Below are 26,075 nucleotides of genomic sequence, written 5' to 3' on the forward strand. Positions count from 1 at the left end.
AAAGGCCCTGAGGCATAACATCCTTGGGCAGATGGAGGAACTTCAAGGAAGACCACCCGGGAAGGAAGGAAGGAAGTAAAAGGAAGGGGCATCAGAAGAGATGCAGGGACAGATCACAGGGAGCCTTATCGGCCTTAGATACTGTTTGGAATGAAATGAGAAGCCAGTAGGGAGGGCTTGAGCAGAGGGATGGCTTGTGGTTTTGTGCTAGAAGTTAGGTATGGCCCACGCCTTCCAGTGACACCCAATCTAGTGGGAAGAAATGACTCTTGAAAAACTTGTCACTGCACAGCATGCTAAGTGAAATGACAAATTGTCATCATGAGACTCACTATGGGCCAGGCACCCATATCTTATTTATCTTCACAATAGTCTCAAGAGGCAAGTATTACTACTTTTGCTGTTGATTAGAGGCAGCACAAAGGAGTGAAACAACCTGCCCAAGACCACCACCCCCCTCCCCCCAGGGGCTCCGTGCTCTCAGTAAGCTAACCACAGGGGCCATAAGAGACAGCAGAGAGCAGGTGCGGTCATCCAGAGGAGACAGAAAGGATGGCGGGTGGCTTGGATGGAGGTGGTAGTTAGTGGTGGCAGTAGATCAGATCCCCCATGTATTTGACTGTAAACCAATAATGATTTGCTGCTGTATCAGGTGTGGGGTGGGAAATAAAGAGAGAAGCCAACAGTGACCCCGAGATTTGGGGCCTGAGCTACTGGGCAAATTCTGTATTTACTGAGATAGGAGAAAGTTGTAAGAAGGGCAGTTTAGGAGAGAAAGTCACGACGTGGGCCAGTTTAAAACATGGAAAAACCCGTGTTTACTGAACGGACGAAATGGCCACCCCGTCCCATGCTCTTATTGTAGTTGAGGGGCATCTCTAGTTAAAATGGTTAAAAAATGCTTCTCGGTCAAGTACTTCCTGTCCTTCCACCCAGCTCCACCCCAGGGTTCCAGAGAGAGGCCATCCCTGTGTGACCTTCTCACATTGTTTTTTACACCTTTAACTTTGTTTTGGCAGCTTTGACCTGAAGAGAGCTGTTTCACCTCAACTTGTACTGGGGTCAAGGGGAGGCATCCTGCCTTGAACTCTCTCCCTGGCCTCCCCCACCCTCCCATCCCCCCACCTCCGGCCCCTAACCCAGAAGCATTGTTTTGAATGTAGCTTCTAGTCCCCCTGGCCCAGGAAAGGTGGAGGTGGGTTGGGGGCCTGCGCTGGGAAGTGTGAAGTCTCTCCCCAGCCAGAGGAAACCCTGGTGATTCATTGAACTGAGGTACTCTCAAGGAAGGAAAATAGCACACAGCGGGGAGATCTTTATCTGAACCATTTGTCTGCCGCCCCCTGCCCCCCATAGAGGGCTTCCCTGGGGGCTCACAGCCACTTCCTGCTCTTGTGCAAGGGGAGGGGGGCACTGAGTTCTGAAAAACTGCCGACAGAATTCATCTCAGCCATGTTTTATCTGGGCAGTTCTTGCAGATTTTTCTTTGACTTTGTTTTATGGGGTGTGTGTTTGTGTGTGTGTTGTAAGGACCAGGTTCTGGGAGGGCCTGTTAGGGAAGACCCTTCCTTTATCCCATGGCTCACACCTCCCATTTCTCGCTGGGGTTTCAGCTCAAACATCACGCATCCTCAGAGAGGCCTTCCCTGACCACTATGTGGGTCATTCTCCACCAGGTCACCTTATTTCTTTTCCCTGTAGCCCTGGTAACTCACTAAAATAGTGGAGAGTCAGTGACCTTCCACCAGGAGAGAAAGCTGCTTTGTCCCTCCTTTGCCCTCAGGACTTCCCAGTCACCCCAGACCTCACCTCCTCATGTCTGTCTCAGGATCTGGGCTCCATTTGTCTCTCCCCTTGTCCCGATCTCAGTGATTCTCTCTCTTTCTAACTGTCCTTTGTTTCTCTATTTCTGTCTTCCTCTCTCTTTCTTCTTCCTTGTCTCCCTGTCATCCTCTCTTTCCTTGTTCAGACTTTTCACATTTACTGAGTTCTTTTTTCGTGGTAACTGCTGTATGTACGCACTCTCACTGACCCCTGACAGGAGTCTGTGTGAGATAGGTCATTATGGTCCCGTTTTTCAAATGGGGAAATGGAGGCTCAGGAAGACCTTGGACTGGTCTGTTCACACAACCAGTGTATGGTCCAGCTGGGATTTGAACCCAGGTCTTCTGATGATCATGTTCTCTGTAAGGCCACGGTCCTAACAGAAAACAAATGCTGTCTGTCTTCTGAGGACGTGGTGATCTCCGGTCCACCGTTCCAACAGGTGGAGATGAGGCTGGGAAGGCCAAGAAGGTGTGTGGATGGGTGGGCTTGTGAGGTCACACCTTGCAGTCACCCCTCATGCAACTCTGCCTCTCAGAGAAATGGGGAGCCCCTTTGGTCTCCATCCAGGTCCTGCCTGCAGGCTTGTTTCATTTAGTTGTAATCCCGAGGCCAGAAAAACTTGGGAAAATTAGAGCTGGAAGGAGAGAAACAGCTACAAACTTGTGTCTACCAGTTCATCTGTGACAGTTACGTGTGGAAGTCTGACTCCAGCAGATCCTTTTATGGAAAGAAGTGGCAAGAAGGACAGGAATACAACCCTCTTTTTACTCTACCAGAAGCACGAGCTCTCCACACTTCAACACGGGGTTAAAAGGTGACGCTGGGTCGGCCTAAACCACCATCTCTCCCAAGGCAGCGTTTTCAAGACAAGTTTGGGGCAGCTTTGGAAGTCGCTTCTCCCCGGCTCGCCTCACCTGGCAGGGAGAAGTTATTGTTGGAGAGCAGGTGGGAAGCATTCACCTGCTGCTCTGCCCGCCTCGCCCCGAGTGGGCTGGTGAGCTTTCTTGACAAGGCTGGCTTATTCACACCACTGAAGCCAGGAGAGGCAGGATGGAGACAGATTCTAACAAACGAGTTATTTATATCTACATCCCAGACCTCACAAGGAAAATTCCCATACTTAGACATTCCTAGATGGCCTGCGACACAGGATATTTAAAGTAACAATGGGCCAAATTCTTGCTCACATTTTTGGCAGTGATCCAGTCTGAAAGTCCACAAGAGAAAGACTTGTCGGGCTGTGTAGCTTCAGCAGAGGGGGGGTGGGAAGACTGTTTCTAATTCGGGATTTATTTAAGATCTGACTTCCCCCTTCCTTCCTGGAATTACAAGGAAAACATGATTTTGATTTTAGAGACAACATTCTATGTAATCTCCTTTGGAAGATTTTAGGAGTTGTGGCTCTCCCCACCTTGAAAACGCGGGATGTTAAATCAACTAATAGGGTACACTATGAAAAACTATAGCACTCCTCCTACATTTTTAATTTTTCACCTGAGGGTGGATTTAGCTACTACCCATGGGCGGTCTAGTAGCCAAACTCTCTGAATGCTGCAGGTGACTGTACAGGGCTGGACACAGGCCTCTACTAAAGTCACTGGCTCATTTAAGACATGACGTGATAGGGGCGCCTGGCTGGCTCAGATGGTAGAGCATGTGACTCTTGATCTCAGGGTTGTGGGTTCGAGCCCCACACTGGGAGTAGAGATTATGTAAGAAAAAAACACCTTAAAAAAAAAAAAAAAAAAAAAAAGACATGACATGGTAGCATTAGTTCCAAGGAAAATCTCAGAAAGGGTTAAAAACGGTGACTTTCTTGTACTTACCCAGTAGTTAAGAGGATTTATGGTGAGGATGACTTAAGGCCCCTCCCAAACCCAGGATATTTCTAAATGCCAGTCTTCTAAAGAGGTAGGGAATATTGCATCTCTGTTGGCTAGGATGCCTTTGACTACAAGTCATGAAAATTACCCAGCTCACACTGGCTTGAATTATAAGAAAGGTGTGTTCATTCATATGCACCTGGTCTGCAGGTATAATGACTGCAGGATCAGCTAATTAGGCAGCCCAGCAATGTCACAAGGGTTATAGGTTCCTTCCATTTTCTCTCTCCCATCCAGCCTCTGGCCCTTAACCTCAGACCAGCTCCCTTCATGGCACTAAGATTGCAGTTCTAGTGTCACAAAGACACTATGGTGTGTTCCTTTCTTCCTTGTGTCTCCTTTTATGAATGAAGAAACTTCCCAGATACCCCCAGATTTCCCCTTAAATCCCATTGGTTGTCTCAGTACCACATGTCCTTGCCGATGCAGTCACTGGCAAGGGAACTGGGGCCAACATGATTTGATTACACTCCTCAGGGGTTATCTATGAATAAAATTACTTTTCCCTTAATTACATAGCCAGAGGATTACATCTGAAAGAACCTTGGGGCAGGTTAGGCAGGGTCTTGTAGACTTTGGTAAGGAGTTGGGACTTTTGTTCTAAGTTCAATGGGAAGAAACTGAAGATTTTTAAAAATTATTTAAAAAAACCTTTTTATTTTTTTTAATGTTTATTGTCGGGGGGCGGGGAGGGGCAGAGAGAGAGACACACAGAATCTGAAGCAGGCTCCAGGCTCTGAGCTGTCAGCAGAGTCTGACATGGGGGTAGAACTCACAAACTGCAAGGTCATGATGTGAGCCGAAGTCGGACGTTTAACCAACTGAGTCACCCATGCACCCCCAAAACATTTTTATTTTGAAATAATTTTATTTCAAATACAGTTAATTCCCTATGCTGTTCACCTAGCTTCGCCTAATGTGAACATCTTTGATAACCATAGTATATTGATCAGAACTGGGAAATTAGCACTGGGAGATTACACCACTATACAGATTTTATTCCGATTTTGTCATTTTCTACCAAGTTGTATTTAGTTGTCATGTGTCTTCAGTCTTCCCTAGTATGTGACAATTTCTCCGTGTTGATGGTTCATTGCCTTGACACTTTGGGAGAGTTCTAGTCAGGTATTTTAAAGAGTGTCTCTCAATTTGGGTTTGTCTGCTGTTTTCTCATGATTCCACTAAGGCTGTGAATTTGGGGGAAGCATACGAGAGGTGATGTGCCCTTCTTGTCATATTATTTCAGGGAGTATATGACATCAGTGTGACTTATTACTTGTGATGTTTAACGATCACTTGGTCAGGGTAGCGTCTGCCAGATTTCTCCACTGTGAAGTTACCGTTGTTGCTTTTCTATGCTCGGTTCTTTGGAAGCAAGTCACTAAATCCAGTCCACACTCGAGGGGACGGAGAAACTGGAGGGTTTTAAGAAGGGCAGTGACAAGAAGGGATTGGGTAAATAAATGATGGTCACTGTGGAATACACTGCTCTAAGCAGTACAGACCTGGAGCTGATGGTCCAGTGAAAACCGTGCATCTTAAAGACAGTAAGTAGCCTTTCTTGTGCCCTCCTGTTTATTGTCGTGGTCACCTTTTAAAAAAAATTTTTTTTAATGTTTATTTCTGAGACAGAGACAGAGCATGAGTGGGGGAGGGGCAGAGAGAGAGGGAGACACAGAATCAGAAGCAGACTCCAGGCTGTCAGCACAGAGCCCGACACGGGGCTCAAACTCACAGACCGAGAGATCATGACCTGAGCCGAAGCCGGACGCTCAACCGACTGAGCCACCCAGGGGCCCTGAGTCCTGGTTATCCTTAAGGAGAATGTCATACGATCTAGGAGCTTGTCCCAACACAGCAATGTACCACCTGGCAGGTCTTCTGGGGAGGGCAGAATTTCCTTTCCCCCACATTACCAGCTCCGACAGGCTGCCCTGTGTGCGGCCCCACCCCTTGCAACCTCCCCCTCCATACACACACACACACACACACACACACACACACACACACTCAACAAGCTGACAGGGCTCCTGTTTTTGACCCCTAGCTTTCTTGGGAGGGCAAGCAGAGGGTGTGTCTCTTGTGGTCCAGGTGAGGTTTGTGGCTGGGTGTGTAGAGCAGAGCTCTTGCAAGAAGAGGTGGAAACAAGAGTGGTAAGGCTATAAAATGAAATGCCATGCAACACCACCTGTTAAAAAGGAGAAGGTGGAACTGTAGAGATAGGGAAGGAAGTCCATGTGTTTGGTGTGGAATGGTGTTCTGAGAGTGATCCCGTATACGGTTTGAAGATGGAAGTACAATGTCTGCACATTATTTGTTAAATAAATGAATGGTCTACTCCAGAATGTCAAACTGAAACTGGGAATATGATGGGGAGTTTTATTTTTTTCTGTTGCTTTCCATTTTGCAAGTCATGTTATTTTTAAAAAAACCTATTTGACTCTTTAAAATATTTTTCAAAAATTAGGTACCACCTTGATGCTTTTTCCCCAAAGTTGATCAGTAATAATTTTTCTTATACTTGCCTGGTCTAAGCAGTGAATGTTCAGTCTAAGAACTGACCATTAACAAACACCTCTGGTAACTGTATTTGTTCTAGAAGGGCCAGAAGAACCAAATGGCATTAGTTCCTAAACTGGCTTCCTCTTTTTCTCTTTGGGGATATTCTGTCACAGGCAAGTGGTGAAGGGAGCTCGGAGCTGGGAGTTTGGCAGATTCACTTTTGCAAACTGCTGGCCCCAGGTGCCTTCACAGTCCATGAGTGATTCTACAGCCTGCTGGCAGGGCTCCTCCTATGCAGCTAGGGCTCAGGCCTCCTCCGTCACATCAACCGTCCCCAGTTGGTGGCCCAGACACCCTGCTGATGCCTCTTCCCAGTGTCCACTGGGTGGGCACGTGAGTAGGAGAGCTGGGGCTCAGGAGTCAGGCCCGTGTGACCTTGGGCACATGACATCATGGCACATGACATCTAGAGCCTCAGTGTCTTCATCTGTAAAATGGGGGAAGATACAAGTACTAGTACAGAATGAGGATTAAAGTAAAAAATGGATAAAAAGCAGTTGATTGGCATGGTGCTAGGCATGTGATAAACACTCAAGTGTCAGCTGTATAAGATGGAGGCTGGTCTTATTATTCGTATCATTATGATTATATAGTGGAAATGCTGTGTCCTCTCATGTGGCTACCTTTGGGACAGAAATAAAGTCTGAGGCCACGTGTTCACTTGTTTTTTACTCTCCTTTCAGTATATCATTATTTGATTACTACATTTGACAAATATTTATTGACTGCCCCTCATATGCCAGTTGCTTTGCTGGAAGCTTTCCACTGGATGTGGGGTATATTGAATACTGATCCCCTAGATGTTTGGGGCAGTGGGTGTACCTTGGGGAGGACAGAGAGAACCTGTGGACTCTCGTGCTGCTGTCCATCACTGACAAGAGACATTGTTGGTTTACCTGGGTGGCCAGTTTCTCTGGGTGCTGTGACAAAGGCCAGGCGGCACTGATATCACGAACCAAAGAGGCCAAGTTTCACACTGTCACAGAACCCATCCTCTAGTGGGGACAAGACATGCTGTGAGCAAGTAAACAAACAGGTCATCAAATCGCTGCGTATTGCAGAAGTGGCAGGAAGAACCAAGTAAAGATTGGAGAAAGAGAGTTGGGGTGAGATTGCAGGCGGTGATTACTGACAATATCATTACAGTTGAGGTCACTTTTGGGGGAATTTTTGAAGGAGACACTATAGATGGGCGGATAAATGCTTAAAAATCACGAACTGTTTTCCTAGAAAGAAAACCTGGCTCCTGTTCTTCACAGCTAACCCGTTGTGTGACCTAGGACAAGACGCTCTCAGGATCTTCCATCCCCATCCATAAAACGGAGGTGGGTGGATTGGACTAAGGATTCCTAACATTTTGGACTAGTCACATGCCCCTCTGAGACCGGAAAGCACAAACATACAGAAATTTATTTAACAATGTCAAAGGGCTCCCTTAACCACCCCCTCCCAAATTCTGGGCTACGGACCTCCATGACCTTGGATGTCTTTTCTGGGATTAGGACTCTGGTACCTGTAACTGGGCAGCCTTAGGAAGCCTCTAGATGGGATTTGGGACGTCGAACATGGTTCGAGTTAGAGTGCCCAAGAGCGCCAGCCAGACTTGATAGCAGCCAGCATCGGGAGTGGAGAGCTGGGCAGGTAATCTAGAAAGAGAAGCACACTGGACTAAGAGACATCATGGGACAAACATGACCCATGCCGGCGGGGACCCTGCCCAGTTTGCAAAGGGCACTTGCCTTTCAGCTCCGGCCGGTTGTCACCATGGGGAATGAGGGCTCAGAGGCGCCAGCTATTTTTATTTTTCCAAGAGAAGCTTTATATCTGGGTTTGGGAACATCTTATTTTTCAAGTGACGATAACCAACAGTTTTCAGAAACACTGTGGACCAGCAGTTAGTGACTTCCTGCCTCCACAGTCCAGGCTGCAGGCTTAACATGGAGAAACTGAGGCTCAGGAGAAGAGAGCCAAATTCCTCTTTTCCCTGCTGTCCCACGTGAGCCCCATTTTGATCTCTGATAGTGGGAACAGCATTTATCAGTGTTGTGCACAGCCACTATCTCATCCTTCAGCTGTTACTACAAGGGCAAGGATTCTCCCGGGGTTACACTAGTGAAGAAGACAGGGCAGGGACCTGAGTAGTAGGGACCATAAGGCTCAGTGCTCTTTTTACCACATTGCCCTGAGAGGAGTGGCCTGTGGGGGTGGCCCCAAGGCTCGTGCCCACTCTGGGAACTAGCTCTGCCTGGATGGACACTAGTTGTCTAACTGGATTAGATCCAGCACCTCCAAGAGCCTTAGTCCAGGGCTGGCTGGAGCATTGCCTGGAAACCAGTCCAACAGTAGCCTGAGGGATTGGGAGGTGCACTGCTTCTAACACGGGCCACCCCTTACCTTTGTCACTCTCACCTCCACCCTGACCACTTTGGCTCTCTGGTCTGTGCCCCATCCATCTACTCCAGCATTGGCACAAAGAGGAACGTGCCTTGGCCCCTGGACATGCAGAGGAGCGGTCTCTGCCCTTCACCCTGTGTGCGTATCCCTCCCCATGCAAGTGCACCGCCCCATCCACCCAGGCCACACTTGTGAATTATATGTGGCAGCTTACAGCCTCCTCTTTCCCCTGTTGGGTTCTCGTCCCTGGCTACCACAGCCCAAATAATTCCATAGTCTGAGGATGCACCTCCTCTCTTGATGGCAGAGGAAATCGGGCAGGCTGGCCAGGAGCAGTGTCAGGAGGGTTCTTGTAACGTCATGTGGTAAGATCAGTTTGAAGATGTGGCCTCAATATTTTATATGGGGTGTTGTGGTGAGGTGGTTAGACCTGGACTCAAATCTCTTCTCAATTAGTCTGTGTAACCTTGGGTAAAGATCACTTACTCTGCCAACGGGTACAGAAGCACAAGTGGAAGACCTTTCTGGGAACAAAGGAAAGTGTCTCAGGGGAGGTAGTATTTGGGTTGGGTTTGGAAGTTTGAATAAGACCTCAGCCTGCAGTGCACAGGCTCAGGAGGCAGGCCCACCACTTACCAGCTGTGTAGCCTTGGGCAGATGACTTAACCTCTCTGAACCTCAGTTTTCTCAACTATAAAATGAGACTGATTATATCATACTAACTTGATTATTTTCAAGATTGCAGAGGACAATGCAGCATCTTTGCTTAGAAGCAGTAGCTTTTGTAATGATGTCATAAGGCCACTTGACTTATCACCCTGTGCAGGCTTCCCAGAAGACTGTAGGTGTTCCAAGTACTGATTTCGTTTAGAGTGTCATCTGGAACTCCGTTATCTTGCTTTGTAGATGCTGAATGTTTTTTGTGCAGACTGACACCACTCCCCTCACCAAGCCAAGGGACAGGAGTCAGTCAGAAGTTTACCTGAGTCCCTTCAGGTACAGGAAAGAAAGGGGCCAGACCCAAGGGAGAAGGTGGAGAGGAAGAGAACAGGGAGGGTTCCAAATCTTGCAACAGTTACATGTTAATGTAGGTGTCGGCATAGGAAGTGTCTTCTAATGACAGAAGGAAACGAGGGAGTTTGTCAATCATCTCCTGCTTAACAGATACAGATGTATTCATAATTATCCCTTGCCTCAGGCCTTGAGGCCCAGGTGGGCTCCAGAAGGGCCTGTGTTCCTGCCAGACAAGAGTCCTTAAGGAATATCATGCAGACAATTGGAATGCCATTTATCGCACAAAACACAATAAAACCCTGAGCTCTCTTCCTGTCTCAGAGACCCATAAATTATGAAAATTATACCTGCCCCAGGCCATGGACATATTGTTTTATTAAAGTTCCGATGAATAAACTTCAGGCTCTTAAAAATGTCCTCTCGGCTTTCATCTGGCACACACCTCCAGCGTGGAGCTGTCTGCCGGGGTGCATTTGATTACCTCACAAATGTACTTTGGAAAGTGGAACTCATTTCAAGGTGCAGGTTCAGCAGGCTGGAAGGGCCAGCTGGGGAGCGGCGGGTGCAGCTTGGGGCTGCCTGGCCAGACTACAGAGTTGCCCGAAGTGGGGGTGGGGGGGGCGTTGTGTTTTTTTTGCCCCTAGAGCAGGGATACCCACCCTCCCCATCTCTTGGTGGAATGGGCACCAGGCTTGTCGTGCCCTCTTAGGGGTATGCGGGTATCGGCGTGGAGGGTAGAAATTCTGCTTCTTCCCCCTTATTTTAAAATTCAGTCACCAGGGTCTATCTAGTCTATTGTCTGCTTCTGACCCAAATTGTGCTGCTAGACCCTCAACTCCCCGTTTTCCTCATCTACCCCCAAACAGGTGTTGGGCATGTGACCACATGTCGAACCTCAGTTTCTGCACCTCTAAGAGGGAACTAACAATGGTGTCTGCCATGTATTGTTCAATTTCTGGCAAAAAGAAACCATTCAGCAAATGCTAACCATTATTACCCAAAGCCATTTCATAAGCAGTCAGGAAGGGAAAGACAAAGGAGGCAAATGTGGAATTTTTTCTCTGGACAGGAGTTTTTAAAATACAAGTGCTTGTTCATTCAAACAATATTTGGATTGGGGAGATGCTAACTAAGCACCCAACACCCTGTGTAGATTTTTATTTTTAATCCCCAAACATTAGAAAATAACATAAAACCAGGGGCAGGCCAAGCGTCAGGAAATCCAAGACTGAACCAAAGCCTGGTATACAGCATTCGGGATTGAGGTGATTAAAGAGAAAATCATCTGCAGCGGGACACTCACCTGGCCAGCACAGGAAGATTTTGGAGCACAAATTATTCTTCGTCCATCATCTGGGAACAGGGAGGCTACATGGTCTCATCAGGGAGACTGGTGCCTACCTTTTATTAAAGTTCTAGAGCAGACAGGATCGCAGTGACTACAAACATCCTTTGTGCTCTCTTAGGCACTAACCAGCGGGTCCTTGGAATGGGTTTGGATATCTTATAGAGGAACCTGAGGCTTGAACAAAGAATTGGAAGATGCCTGTAACTGATGACCTCAGAGAAAACAAGATCTGGACCCAGGGCTTCTCATCCTCTCTGTCCATCCCTCTTGTCTTTGTGTGCTTCATGGCAACAGGAAAAAAACCAATAATCATTCAATTCCTTGTCTTTCAGTAAATAGGCATGTATTCACATGTTCACAATAAAAAAGTTCCCCCAGGTCCATAAACTGAAAAGTGACCTGGTCTCTACCAAGTTTTGAGGGGGTGGGGCAGAGGAAACAGGTGGCAGGTACATCAGAAGGGCAAAGCCAAAGCATTCAATGGATGGGAGCCTTCAGAAGCCAAAGGAACTGCTTTTATATAATATCCACCACTCTGGTGGTCATAAGAAAACCACCAAGCGCTTTCCAAAAGGAAAGTTACAGAATTTTTGTGAACTGGGCAGGTCAGATGACCCTTTCCCACTTCCACTGCCTCTCTGAGTTTTGTCATCCGTGGGTTACAAACACACGCCTGCGTAGGGGAGGATTTAGCAGCACCTGGCAGAAGTCAGCTTCACAAGGAAGTGAACAAGGGACATTCTGGCACAAGGAGCCCCCTCCCTCTGCCCCTTCGTCTTGCCAGAGCTGGGGAACGCGCTTCCACTTGGTGTTTTTGACAAGCTCGGGGTCTTGCTGGGTGAGGAGGTCGGGGGTGTGAACACACAAACACATGAGAAACGGCAGTCCTGTGTATATTTAACAATATATATTTATATATATTTTCTAGATCAGTACATTCAGTTTTTAACTTGTTTTTTTTCTTCACAAACAGAAGAACTCTTACAATAGTAGACTTTCTAAAATAAATACTATTAAAATAGAGCTTCAAAATAAATATTCTATACAAAGGAAACCTTCTGTGGTAACTTTTGTTGTGGGGTGAGAAGGGGCTACAGTGAAGAGGGAAAATGAAGTAAGAATGTGGTGGGGTGGGAACCTCGAACAGCTTTTGTTTGTAACATGAAACCAAACTGTGGGGCAGAGAAGAGAAAGCAAGGTAGACACCACACGGGAGTTACCCACAGCGAAAAATGGCAGCGCGAGATTTGTCATCAACTGTCACAGTAAGCGGAGGGCAGGAGAATGCTCACCGAAGGTATGAGCCAAAAGGCCGGTCAAGCTTGTGAGATGCCCTAGTGAATTGTACAGTGCAAAGTTGTGCGGCCCACACTCTATCAGACATCTCCTGGGGCAACGGGTGGAGAATATGGAGCTTTGAGGCGATGGGATCTGGGTGTTTGGTTCCAACCAATACTTTCCATGTTGTGCAACCTTGGGCAAGTCATTATCTAACTGGGCCACACTCAATGTATGTTGGGGACCCACGCAGACTCCACAGCACTGAAAGGACTAGTTGACATGTCACATGAAGGTCTTCCGTTTCTGTTGTTGAAGGGGCCTGTGCCAACAGCAGGGATTGGTCTTTACCTCCTTCCAGCCAAGAAACTGTGAGAAGCCTTGGTTGCACCCCGCCATCCATCTGGAAGGGTTTTGCTATTGCAGAGTCAGTTTCCCCAGGGTTTCTTGGAGTGTTGGACCTTCACAAACCCACCCTCAGGGCAGGAGCAGCCAAGGTCCACTAGGACACGTCTTAGACCCATGCTCGTGGACCCTACCCCCAGTTGGAGGCAGAACCACCACCCACCCAGGCTGAACAGAAGTGGGAACCAGCTGGCTCTTTTCCAAAAAGGTCAAGACGAGGCACAATCCAGCCAAGCCAGCTGTTGGTGACAGAAATAATCAGCCGGAAGCAGCACCCACCAAAATGTGTTCCTCAGTGGACCTCGACTGGCCCCCGGGAAAGCCAGTTTCATTTTCTTTTGCTAAGAAGCTGAGAAAAACATGCCAAAGACTTGCCCTGCAACAGAGCTGGGAGAACCAAAGTTGCTACATGGCTTCCCTTTACCATGGAGCACAGGGGACCCCGGGAGCTTGGCACACATCCATCTAGCAGGTGAAATGCAAACCAAAAGAACAAGCCAAAATGGGGAAGCAAAAAAGTAAAAAGAAACCCAAAACCAGAAAAATCCCTGTTTATAACTATGTACACAAAAAGTCAGGGTTCATCAGGGGTCAGGAGGCTGTTTGCCAGGAAACAGGGTCTGTGTAGATAGAGGGTCGTGGGGTAGGTGTGTAGTTTGTGTGTGTGTGTGTGTGTATACACAGCTTATGTAAATTCTCCACAGAATGGGTGTGTAGAACACCAAGATCACCAAAGTGCAACTTGCCATTGGGTCAAGTTCCCCATGGAGACATTTTGAGAGAGGGACCCTGGGAAAGGTTCTGAGGCCTCGCCAACAAGAGTGGACGCGTGCCCTTCCATTGTGGGGGTAACCTCTGCACACCTATTCTGAGGAAAACATCTCCAGTCCCTTCGGTACACATCTGATACATTCAATTAGTAGAAGTGGTTGGTTGAATGTGTTTTTCCTACCATTCCCTCCTATTTGTGCAAGAACATCCATACATCCATCACGACTGTGGCAAGGGTAGCTACACGAATCAGCCTTAGAAAACGCAGATGCGATATTTTCCTATTTTACAAGCTAGCAAACATTATATAAATAAAGCCTAAAATGATAAGACCCTCCCCTCCTTTCCTCCAATCAATAAATACCTACAGTTACGATGAACTTATTCTAAATCATAAGATGTTACTACTAGTCTTCAAGAAGGGAAAAAAAAAAGTCCTAGAGAAGCAGTGGGTGCATGCCAATCACAGCTACCTGCCTCCTTGCCTCCGTCCTGGAGGTGGTTCTGTTCCTACAGAACAAACTGGAAACGCTGTGCACGCTCTGCCTAACACACTTCCAGTTTCACCTGGGGTAGCTTTTCCCACCCAGGCCACTTCCTCTCATGGGGGTGGGAGGACACACAAAATACCACACAAAGCAAAGACCCCCCACACAACTGGGGAGGAAGGACCAGACACAATATAGCTTTTGCATGCAACAAGTACCTACCCACTGGACGTGCTGCGCTGAGTCCTTTAGCACCTTGAGAGAGAGAGAGAGTTGCTACGTCTTTGGGGGCTGTTGGGAGGGGGTGTTGTGGCCACGCACAGAAGCAGGGCTCAATCCCCCAAGAAGCCCCTGGAGAATCCCCACCCCCCCCCCCCCTTGCTTTCTTATTCCCCCGCCAGGGCTTCCTAGCACTAAAATAGACTCTTTTTTTTGTCATCTGTCTATTTACATTAAAGATACAGACACATCACTGTACACAAAAGGCTATGACAGCAAGCAGCAGAATCAGAAGAGAAGGAACCCACACCCAGCTCGGCCCTACTGTTGCTCTGCCAATGGGAGGTGCTGTCTCTCTTCTTTGCTGTGAAAATCCTCTTCTTGGTGGGAAGGGGGATTGTGTTCCTTGAGGTTGCTCGCCCCCCAGATTTTGAAATCAGCCCTTCCTGGGGGTGGCCCAAAAGGAAGCAAAGTGTTTTATTATTATTTCTCTTTAAAACACCGTTATAGCATCTGGTTTAATTGTTCTATAAAAACATAACGACTGGATCCAGAGACCACAGTCTCAGACTCATTGGCAAAATGATATTTGGTCTCGCATGTGCCGCCCCGGCCGTCTCTACCCGTGAAATTTCTGGAAAGGATCTAGGTAGAGAGAACACGGGACGCATAGTGGCAGGTGAGTCTGTGACTCGGTAAGAACCGAAGGACGGTGTTACGAGCTGAACACCCCCAAGAGTTAGTGATGAAGCTGAAGGGGAGGAATGCACTGTGCAGTGGCTCCTAAGTCCATCTGTGGCTCCAGGGAGGCAGAGCGAGGAACGAGGCCTAGACTCCCTGGCTCTCAGGGGCTCCCAAGTATATACAACAGGGATCACCAAGGTCTTCTCCGCCTTCCCCAAGGCGTTGGGGCAAACTGGGGTGGAGGGTGGGGGAGGAGAAGTATGAAAGTCAGGGCTCCAGGGGTCTTCTTCAAAGGTCCCCTGGTCACTCAGTAAATGATTCCTCCCAGGCAGCCAAAGAGAATGGAAGAGTAGGGGGAGAGGGGGAAGGAGGAGGAACTGGGAAGGCATTCAAGCAGCCGCAACTTCTGGATATGTGTCCACATCTGTGTTCCGTCTTCTGAAAAAGAACACCCCCCCCCCGCTCCCCTGCCCCGCAGCCACACCACGCCCCTGCCACTGTCTGACACAAAGTTCTGGGACCCTGAAAAAAACCCAAAGTGCTTCTTCATCCTTTTGGGGAAGAGAGGGCGGGCGGTGGTGGTCTTCATTTCTTCAGAAGCTGAGGATGGGGAGTGGGGCAGACCAGCAAGGTCAGCCTCAGGACACTAAAACCTCTGGCCTCGCTGTGGTCTTCTCAGGTGTCAGAAGGGAACCGAGTTCCAGGGGTAGCAGCACGGGGGCTTCGACCCAAAGTGTCAGAAAGACTTGTCCGGTCTGCTGGCCTTGGCGTCGCCGGCGGCTGCCTTGCAGATGACGCTGTTCGTGTGCTTGCAGCGACAACCAGGGCGGCGCAGGCGGTCGTAGCCGCGCTGGGCCAGCTTCACGCAGCCGGTGGCGGGCAGGTAGCAGAGTAGGCACGGCAGCACCAGGGAGAGGGCGCCCATGAAGGACCAGCGGGCGCAGCAGTTTGAGCGGGAGCAGGAGCAGGGGTGGTCAGCACAGGAGCCCTCGTCGTCCTCGTTGGTACAGTGGTAGAAGATGCCTTGCACCAGGCACATGCAGGTGCCATAGTTGACCAGGGTCTGGGCTGAGCACAGGCACTCCTGGTTGCAGACCCAGCAGGAGGGCAGTGTCCGGGGTGATGCACACTCCTTGCACTTACACTTCCCACAGGCCTCGCACAGCAAGAAGTGCTTGTCCAGCTCCGGTGGGACTGCTGGGCCCTTGAGGTCCAGTGGCTTGCAGTGGACGGCCTTGGGCTGGATGCGCACAGCCCTGGGGGAGGCCTGGTCGGCCACGGGCGGTGGAGCCATGTGGTCTAAGAGACGCTGGTCAGAGGACGTGCTGCTGCTGCTGCTCACAGAGCTGGGGCGCCCGCTGAAGGAGATCCAGTGGTGGGTGACGTCCTGGTCACAGCGGGCCGGCGTCGGGGCCAGCTCTGGGGCCCCACCCCGGGTCCGCTTCGGGCCAATGGGGGGCACCAGGCCGGGGTTGTCTATGTAGTCATTCTCCACGTGGCTGGTCTTCATCTGGTCGATGGGGAGGATGGTGAGTGGGTGTTGGAGGCGGCCGTGGGGCATGCGGCTGTCAAGTAGGGGCTGGACCATGACTGAGCTGGGAGTCAAGGGGACGCTCTGTGGGATCGGGGGCTCCATGGGGCTGGAGAGGTCCTGGACTGTGCTGAGGAACAGGCTTCTAGGGGCCCTAGGTGGGAGGTGGGGAAAAGGAAGAGAGAGCGGATTCCAGGCATCAGTTACTTGGCCTGTTAACACCCCCACCCCCCCCATCAGGTCCTTGGGAGTCCAAATGAAATGGGAACCCGATTCCCTCAGGACTCTCCAGCATCCAGGCTTAGATGATTAATAATAACAATTAATAGTAAGTGGTAAAAATAACACTTATTCAGCACTTAATGTGAGCCAGGCAGTCTCCTAAGCACCATATATATTATGTCATTGACTCTTCACAGTCCTGGACTCTTCACCCTAAAATGTGACTACTATTATTATGCCTTTTCTAGTTACAGAAAACTAATGTTCAAAGTAACTTGTCCAAAGGCACACAAAACTATGAACAGAACTCGGCAGGAGTTCAAACCTGGCCCATCCGATCTCATTCTTGAAACTGTGAAATACGCTCCATTTTTTAGCGAGTTCAGTGGTTATACACACAGGCTCTGGAATCAGATTCAAGTTTGAATTCTCACCCCTGCCTAGCAGCGATGCTAGAAATAAGGTTCTGTGACCTCTGTTATCTTTAGTTTTGTCATCTGTGAAATGGGTTCTTGTGAGAAGTAAATGAGAAAATGCATATCCAGTGCCTAGCATCTTGCCTGGCAGTAGTCTGTCACTACCCCAGAGAGCAACAGTGTAGATTTCCTGAACACCAAAAGGACTTTGTGCCAAGCATCGTGCTGAGGATGTAATGACCAAGACAGATAGCCCCTGTGTGCTCCCATCGTGTATCAGCTGGGTAAACAAAACCCTTTATTCCAGTTAGTCACAGAAGGAAGGGCTGCATGTGATGCCTACACATCCAAGATATTAACTCATTACCAGCACTTCGAAGAGCAGCAACCTCCAGTGGCTAATAACCCCCGGCTAGGTGCACTTCTGACAACTTGGATGGGAAATCCTCTCGAGGGGCACTCACATCACCCATTTCCAAGTGCTGAGCCGAACATTCAGCCTAAATGCTATTTACTAGAATAGCTAAGCCAACTCTGGATCAGTTTCTAATTTCACCGAGAGAGTGCAATTTTAAGTTGGAATCTGGCCAGAGATTCAACTGCAGTGCCTGACACGGAACCCCAGGAAGTCACTTAAATCAAAGAGCGGAAACGGCTTGGTTCAAATTTAGAAAGTGCACATTGTTTTCTATTAGAAGTGCCATTTCCTCGCCTGCTGACCTTTACATTCGGAATTCGGCTGGAGATCAATTTAAAGAAATAGCAGCAGAAGGCCAAGACCTCTGCCCAAGGGGACCTGGTTTGGAATCCAAGAGAATTAGACTCTGGGAAGAGTCCACCAGGGGGTGGGGGTGTGAGACAGGACACGGTGTTGGGTAGAAGGGAAAGATAATGGTCTTTAAAAAAGGAACAGACCTTTGGATTAACGTGTTACAGGGTATGGTTTAGTAAATGCTTGTTCGCGATGCTAAATAATGTTTAGGAGAGCCGACCCTGCACGTCTGCTGTTAAGTTCATCTGGCCTCAAAGGGGATGCCTGAGAAGGTAGGTGGTGGATAGGTTTCCACTGCCACTTACCCCCCCCCGCCCCCCCCCCCCTTCCAAACTGGGTACACGGTAGGCCCATCCCAATAGTCCAGTCACACCTTGCCTCAGGTGACTCATCCACATTTATCCATGTCTACAGTGAAGGGGAAAAGGCATTCAGGGCAACTCAATATTATGGTTCCCTCCTTGGAAACAGTTCAGACAGTATCAGAAATGGTTAAATTGTTGGCAGAGGGCTTTCATAGATGCTTTCTAACCTGTCTAAAAGAAAGAGCTAGCTCTAGATGCAAAGTTCACGAAGTAGATAAAAGGGAACTTATCCACAGAGTTCTCATCTGTATATCCTCTACACTGCAAATGCAGAAAAGCATGAAGTCTTTTCTATAAGGTTCAGTGTTTAGTCAATGGATATTTCCCATTTGCACAGGGCCATGTACTATTGGCTTTGCTCCCGTGGCCCTACCTACTTAAAAGATGCTGGGATTTCTGTGCAGTTTTTCTCATGTTGGAGAAAGTCTGCCTAATGGCAACACCTGCCTCCTATCTCCACATTCCCTTCAGATGTAGGGGGAGTGAGCATCTTCTTCAAATGGGAGACTTTCCTGTGGCAGAGTTAGCCTTAAGCGTCTGGCGGGTCTGCCACCAAGAATGGTCACTTCCCAAGGCAGCCTCCTGTGGGGAGCCCTATGGTCAAGGCTGGATTGGGGGTGGGGGTGTCAAATAAGCATCTCTGGCACAGTTTTTCCAAGGATCAGGCCAACCACCCAGCAGAGTCCACTTATTCTTTGCAGGGGTTCCATAGCCTTGCTTCTAGAAATGGGTTTGGGGTTGACAGAAGAGGGTTAGGAGACCCTGGGTCCACACCATAGGGACTTTGCCTGGAGGAAAAGGTGTGACTGAGCATAAGAATGGAAAATGTTGACAAAGGCACAGGAGAAGGATCTCTGGTGCCAGCCAAGAGGTGCTGCAGCCAGAACCCCCTAAGACAAAGCACAATTTCCCTTATTCCAGAAGCTCAGGTCATGAATACCCAGGGTCCTGACAACAAAACTGTCAGTGGCAGTTTGAAGGCTGTGTTGTCCCATGTAGTTGGGCTTTTTGTCTCTTAGGACTGGGGGCTGGGACTTGCCATGCTGTTGGAAAAAGTAAGGGAAAAGAAGATTACCCACTCCTCTTTCCCCAGTTCTATTCCTGGGGCTCTTAAAAACAGCCACATTTTTCTGTGGATAAAGCAAAAGGCATGGGCAATGCTCAGGGATTTTGATAGGCCCTGGAATCAGAAGGCAGATTAATGGAAAAGTCCCACCAGGATGCCAGGGTGGGCGCAGCGCCTGCAGGCAATGGGGATATTGGCATTCACGGGCTCCCATCACCCTCCAGAGGTAGCTGTCAACATCTGGGCCTGTAGTTGGGGCCAGACATGGGGTTGGGAGCTCAGTCCATGATGACTCAGCTCTCTTGGGACATGCTGCATCCAAGATGGCTCCAGCAGGCATACTCCAAAATGCATCTTACCTATCACAACTCTGATGTCGGATTCCTTCCGGCCACCAGCTCAGCAAAAAAACAGTGGCTGGCTCAGAGTTGTACTGCTCAAAAACCTCCTCAGGCCTCACTGCCTCCTCACCTCCCCATTAGCAGGGACTTCCACAGGAGGGTTGAATTCATTTGGCTGACAAAGAAAAACTACTTCCCAGGCAGCCTGTTTGATAACCCCTCAGCATAGCTAAATGAAGTCTCAAAAAAAAACACAAAAAAACAAACAAACAAACAAACAAAAAAAAACACAACAACCAAAAAACCCCACCCTCAGTTGGTTTAGAAGATCAAGCTCTACTCACTGGGACACACCCATCCTCCAGTCTAAGCAATGCTGACGAAACTTAAGTGCAGTTTAATATGTACTCTCTGCTTCCCCTGCAAGGAAGGAAGAGATTTATAATATAAATAGGAGAGAGGAGGCTTTGCCTCATTTAGGCTCTTTGGAAGACTGATGGCCAATTTGGAAGACTGTGGACAGAGAAACAAAGCCAGCACTCCACTTAGGCAGAGAAGCACCTCTATCAAGTTTTAGGTGGCATTATTATGGATTAGCATGAGGAAACTTTTACCTCCACTCACAACTTCTCATAATAAATAATAATAATTGTGGAAAGAGCGGATATTTATGAACATACCTTCATGTCAGGCTCTCTGCGCTAAGCCCTCAGTGATTTTCTCATTTAATCCTCACACCATCACCTTGGAGGATAACACCCATTTCGCAAGGAAGAAATGAAGAATAACGCTGGTAGGTGATGAGGGCAAGATTCGAACCCACACGGGGAGAGGCTCCAGAGCCTGCAACGTCAGCCCCACAGCCCTAACCAACAGTCAGGGCTAGGTATTCATGTGAAGACAGGAAAGCACCAGTCACTTTCACAGCTGTGAATTCTACTAGTCCGTCTCCCCCTTCCCTCTGCCCAGTCTGGCCACTAGCCCTTCGGGAGCCTCATCAGGCCATCCGCGGGCTCTTAACCAAACCAGCAGGGAAATGAAGCCAGACAGGGGTTACATCAGATGGGCCCCTAGTTCAGGGAATTGTCACTGTTCAGAGTGGAGGCTGGGGGTTTGAAATCTGTCATTACAGGAAGGCTCAGGGTTCAAGTTACCTTCGTTTCCACTTCAGTTTTCTTTGCCGTCTCATACACCGCTACTTTACTAAGTGTGTTCATTTTTATTTTCCATAAGAGTCAGATGGGTCTCACCACAAAAGTCCCTAAAAGGAAGCCCTGGAATGGGAGGGAATCCCCTCTCCTTCCTCATACACAGCTGAACTTAAATTAAGGGTCTCTAGGGCACTTTCTCGGATGGGGCTTATTGGTCCAGGTCTGTGCGGAAGGGAAGAAATAAGGGGAAGCCAGAAGAGAGTCCTAGAATACTGAATCAGCAGGATATGGAAAAGCCCAGAGCACAAGGTCCTGTCTTTGCCACTTGGTGGTCTGTGGCGTTTGTACCTGTGGGAGGGGCTGAGCATCAGGACGCAGACCTTGCAAAGCAGGCTGGCTGAAAAGAATTAAGTGGCCTTTTAAATGCCCACGCCACCCATCCACCCTTCCCCTTGACTTACCCTGGGAAGAGGAGTTGGGAAATACTTGGAAAACCTGACAGTTGTGCTTTGAAAACTATAGGTCAGCAAATGACAGACTGGCAAGAGGCTCTGAATGAATGGGCAATTTCTGCACCATTCAGTCTCAGTAGGTTCTCCCAGCGAAGGCTATTTAACCCTTTATCAGTTCAGAAGAAAAGGTCTCTAGGCTGCAGGGAGCCCGCCCACCACTACCACTTGGTTCTTTATGACAACATCCCAGTTTAGTTAATTAAACTCCAACCAAATAATGACTTACTGCTTCAAAAAGACTTTAAAAGGTGTTTTGGGGGGGGGGAGTGGTGGTGTGTGTGGTATAAGGAAAGCCAGGGACCTGCCTTCCCTGTACCCCACTGAGGAAGACAGTCTCTGCATCTCTGCTGAGAACTGCCCCTGTGGGAAAACAAAGCACTTCCGCAGTTGGGTTTGTCCTGAGAACCTTGCTGCTCTCCCATCCCTCTCGGGCACCGGGCACCAGCACTAAGGAGCTCACCTCTAGCCATAAACCGTTAGAGATCACAAAAGAAAACAGCTGCTTTTCATCCCTTTGTCTCAGCACCAGCTAGCAGTTCCCAACCCTCTTCTCTTTCTCATCCACGACGAGTCAGCTAGCACCAAAGGCCAGCACAGGGATGAGCTGGAAAGAGTCCTGCTATACTAGGCTCTCTGGGCTGTCCTAGGTGGCTTCAAATGTTGGTTTCACTGTATTATTAACCCCATAATCCTTGTCTGCTCATATTCCCTTAAAGAGGTAATAGAAGGCAAGAGTGAGGAAAGAATGGGGCTAGAAGCAGCCTGTTAGCCATCGGCACAGTTTGGGAACTCCTGGCCCACGTTGAAGTTTGGAGGGGACCAGAAACCTAGACCCCAAGGGAAGGCCCCCCTCTTACGGGCACCAAGATCATTTATCTCGCCATCCGCCGCCATTGATTTCTAATAATAGACTCTAAAAATAGGCTTTAGCTTACTTCTGGGATGGGGCAGGAGATGACTATCCCCTTCTCCCATCCAGAAAAAGAAAGACTACCGGACAAGGGAAACCACTCTTCTGCAAATGCCACCTGCCCCAGAAGGGCCCCTTCCCTCCTCCACTAGATCCAGCACATCTGTGCTCCTCCCCCAGTGCCCTTGCTTCCTCCCCGGACTGTCCTTGGAAAGAACAATCATGATCACAGCTGAATGGTGGAGCCTCTTAAACACAGCCACATGTCCCGGATACATCCCCAGCCTTGTCAGCTGTCCGGATCTACAGGGTGGCCCCAGACCCTTGAGAGCCAAGAATACCCCACCTCTTACATCATGCAACACCCCACACCTCCTGTGTAGGATGTGGCTCCCTTACAACCAGCTCCTCATCCTAGGTGCCCAGTAGTGATAAGCAGCGCAGCCCAGCCCCCTGGGGAAGTTTCTTCTCCCCCCACTCTGCAGATGGAGAGACCAAGGCCCAAGATAGCAGGTTTTCTAGCCAGTCATCTGCTCCCACCTGGCTGCTAGCTTAGTCTGGAAGGACTAATACACTTCTGTATGTTGCTCTTCATCACCTCTTCCTCTGGCTCTTTTGAAAGAGCAAAATTGCCCAGTAGGGCAGTGCTTTCCCTTCTATCAGGGAGATCCAGGTTGGCCAGGAGATGGAAGCTTTTCACTCTTGCCCTCCCCCCCCCCCCCCCACTTAAGAACACTCTGTCTATATCCCAACTCCAACATTTTCAACTATATCCCTAAATTCAGAGGTTTGTGCAAGAATCCTCTCAGTGTTCCTCACAAAGGAACTTCCAAATCGTTAGCGGTGAGATGACAGGCACCCTGGATTCAGAACCACATTAAATGCCTAACTCTCTAAGAGCACAACTTCTCTAATGAAAGAAAGGGGGCTCCTTCCCAAGTTTCCTTGTTCCAAATAAGGAGTCCTACCCAAAAGGATGTCCAGAGGAAAGAAAAATGCCTCAGGGGGCCCTACACTGGGGAGTAGAGGTCGCACCAAGGGACTTAGCATCAGAATTGGAAGTACCTACGTGTTCTCCCAAAGTATTAAGCAGAGTAAAACACCTCAGGGGCCACTTCTTGAGGCGTTAATGGATGTCTTTTCATCCCTTTATTTTTAAATCACTCACTTTTAAATTTTGCTTTGAATGCCTGCCTTCATTTGCTATTCAAGTCAGCCAAACCTCTGGGCAGAGGCTACGTCAGGTTTACCCGAGTGGGGGATGGGGATGGGTAGGTAAAGAATATGAACTGGACAGAGGGTGAAATTCCAAAGAGCCCCATCTCGCCATCTATTCTGGAAGGATTAAAACAAAAAGGACATCTGTGAGCTCCAAATGATCCCTGTCCCCCAGTTTCTGTCCTGCTTTAGCTAGGAATCGTTCTTGTCTATGTTCTGTCTCCTCCCACCAAGCCCAACCAAAACTTTAGGAAGTGTTGCCATTTCAAAATGATGGTAATCTGGAAAAGGCCAGGGGAACGAGGAGGATTTCTACTTTACAAAAAGGGGAAGGACTCCTGGGTTCAGAATCTAAAAATGGAAAATAAGAGATGTCTATGAAAAGTCTTCCTCACTTTAACTGACAAACATTTGTCCATCAAGGAGATTTCAGAAATCTGCCATCAAAATGCCCCCTACCAGGTACTGGGCAAACGCATCTCAGTTGGGTCAGTGTGTGCACTGCTCACATTAATGGATTTGCCTGAAGCCTGCTGGCAAGGGAGGTTGCTCCCAAGGGCTGGCAAAGAGAGGAAACTCCATTTCACACTGGACAGGTCTACATCTTTCCCACCCTTCTGCTGAGACTGAGAGCTAAAGGGGTCAACTGTAGCCCTCCCTTTCCTAGTCCACCCCACACCCACATCCTAAAGTAAAAACTGAAAATTCCAGATGTTTATGCTCCATTCGTGTGAAGATCCAGAGAACTCTAAACATTGTGAAATCACCAGTGCAATATTGGGTAGGGCGTCAGGCCAGACTGAGCTTTATTAAGAGATTGATAAGGCCATATTTCCTCAATACTCTAGGCCTTCACCTTCCAGCTTTGTATCCCCCAGAGGCTTGTCAGAAAGACTGGAGAGCCTTGGTCAGCTCCCACCCCTCTCCAACTGGAGAGAATCACGCCACTGATTTGGAGGCATTCGGAAGGTGGGGGTTCCCACTGGATCTGGGTACCCCACTGAACCCACACTTTTCCTTTCAGCACTAACCATGTTTGGGGGGGGTCCTCGGAACCTCAGTGTGCCAGAGCACAGCCTCCTGCCCTCACCCAGACTTGGCAATATGGATGCCCATCCATAGCTGCTAAATGAGGCAGCCAGCAGCTCTCCCCTCTCCTCACCATCCAGCCTCTCCAGCCCAGTTTGCTTCAATGCCCAAGGCTCAGCCTTCAAGCTGTGCAACCATTTTCGCTTCTCTTGCCTTCTCTGCCCACAACCCCCAGCCCCAATCAAAGAGAATTGGGAAATCGTCTTCTTGCACAAGAGTAGCTACTGTCTAAATGCCTTTTGATCGTCTGCATGGAGGGGGAACTGGGCACAGCTCTGGCCCCAGTGATGAAGCCAAGCTTCAGCAACCCTGACTGCCCAAACCCGCCTTTGCCCCCCCCCCCTTCTTTGCCCCTGTGGCCTTGGGAGATTCGGAATTTTCAGAACGTACCGTCTGTATCTTCCTCTCTTCTCGGTGATGTCAAGCCTGGTACCACCAAGAAGGAAGGAGGGAAAGCGGGAGCCTTATCTCTCCTACGCACGCAACCTCTTCCTCCAGCTCCCACACGCCCGGCGTTATGTAAACGCACCTTCAGCCCCCACCACAGCCCCAGCGCGGCCCGGCCCCAGGGCCTGGCACAGCTCGGTGCCCCGAGAAGGGAGGCACGAGGAGGCCGAGGTGCCTCTGGCCCTGCAGAGGCCGGGAAAGGGAAAGGCAACTGCGAGGCAGTTGCACAGCATAAAATGCAGCAGCAGAGCAAAGGTCAGACGGCGAGGAACCGCCTCGCCAAAGAGAGGGAGCAGAAATGCCCAGTCCCGGGCCAACCCTGTGCTGACCATCGAGGGGGAGGCAGAAGGGTAGAAAACCCAGTCCGTCACGGCTCCGACGGGAGAAGAAAAACCTACGTCGAGCATAGGCCGCTGCAGTGGGCTGGGAAGATCTGGGCAGAGCTGGCACCGTGGGCACGGAGCCCGGGGTGGGCAAGCCGCCCAGGGCAAGAGCGCCCGCCGGACCTAAGAGGTGGCTCCTGACCGAGCCCAGAGCCTCCTGTTCCAGCGCTCGAGGCGGGTGGTGGCAGGAGGAGGGAAGAAACCAGGCCAGAGGCAAACTCCCGGGACACGCACGGGGCTTCCTGAGTCGCAGAGTGGAGAAGCCGGGCTTGGCAATGCCCCGGGGTCGGAAACTCCGGTGCCAGGCTGTGAACACCCCCGGCGCCGTGCCGGCCCAGCCGAGGGCGTCAGGGAGCTGCGGCACACCGCAGTGGCTCAAGGAGGCGCAGGGAGAGGAAAGGAACACTGAGGCGCGCCTAGAAATAGCGCACCATTTGCCCCAGCCGAAGGGGAGGTCGCGTCGCGGCTCAGAGGGGGGCAGTTTCGGATCCCGAAACCGGCCAGGGACTTACTTTGAGGAGCCGCAGAGCCATAAGCATTGCTCCACGCCTGTATAAATCTCCGAACCCCGGCGGGTCAGACGCTGCTGTCCTCGCAGACGTCGGCGGGAGAAACCGATAGGGCTCCTTGCGCTCCGCAGCGCCAGCTCCGCGCTGTCAGCTCCTCTCGCTGCCTCCGCGGCGGTGTTGCAACCACTGCCTGGGAAAATGGCTTTTTTATGAATGGGAGGGAAGGGAGCTCCAGTGCGCACGCGCCCCGTTCGCGATTCTATGAATGGGTGG

The 26,075-nt window shown here is 49.6% G+C and overlaps 1 protein-coding gene and 1 long non-coding RNA gene across 3 annotated transcripts; one reads left to right on the forward strand and one right to left on the reverse strand.

The window, feature by feature from the left end:
• The first annotated feature begins 1,487 nt into the window (after positions 1-1,487).
• Positions 1,488-13,429, forward strand: LOC123605396. The gene is made up of 2 exons (XR_006715746.1): positions 1,488-1,519; positions 13,356-13,429. It is a non-coding gene; the product is annotated as an uncharacterized LOC123605396 (long non-coding RNA).
• Positions 11,918-26,012, reverse strand: SPRY4 (sprouty RTK signaling antagonist 4). Of its 2 annotated transcripts, none has more exons than XM_045492145.1 (2): positions 25,806-26,012; positions 11,918-16,555 (listed from the first exon to the last, which is right to left on the reverse strand). In XM_045492145.1, exon 2 carries the CDS (start codon positions 16,504-16,506, stop codon positions 15,607-15,609), a length of 900 nt encoding a protein of 299 aa, XP_045348101.1. In that variant the 5' UTR covers positions 16,507-16,555; positions 25,806-26,012; the 3' UTR covers positions 11,918-15,606. The 2 variants fall into 2 exon arrangements, with proteins under 2 accessions (XP_045348101.1, XP_045348112.1); XM_045492156.1 differs by lacking the exon at positions 25,806-26,012 and adding an exon at positions 24,854-25,773.
• Positions 26,013-26,075: the final 63 nt, after the last annotated feature.

The sequence above is a fragment of the Leopardus geoffroyi genome, chromosome A1 (assembly GCF_018350155.1).
Source record: "Leopardus geoffroyi isolate Oge1 chromosome A1, O.geoffroyi_Oge1_pat1.0, whole genome shotgun sequence".
NCBI classification, from domain to species: Eukaryota; Metazoa; Chordata; class Mammalia; order Carnivora; family Felidae; genus Leopardus; species Leopardus geoffroyi.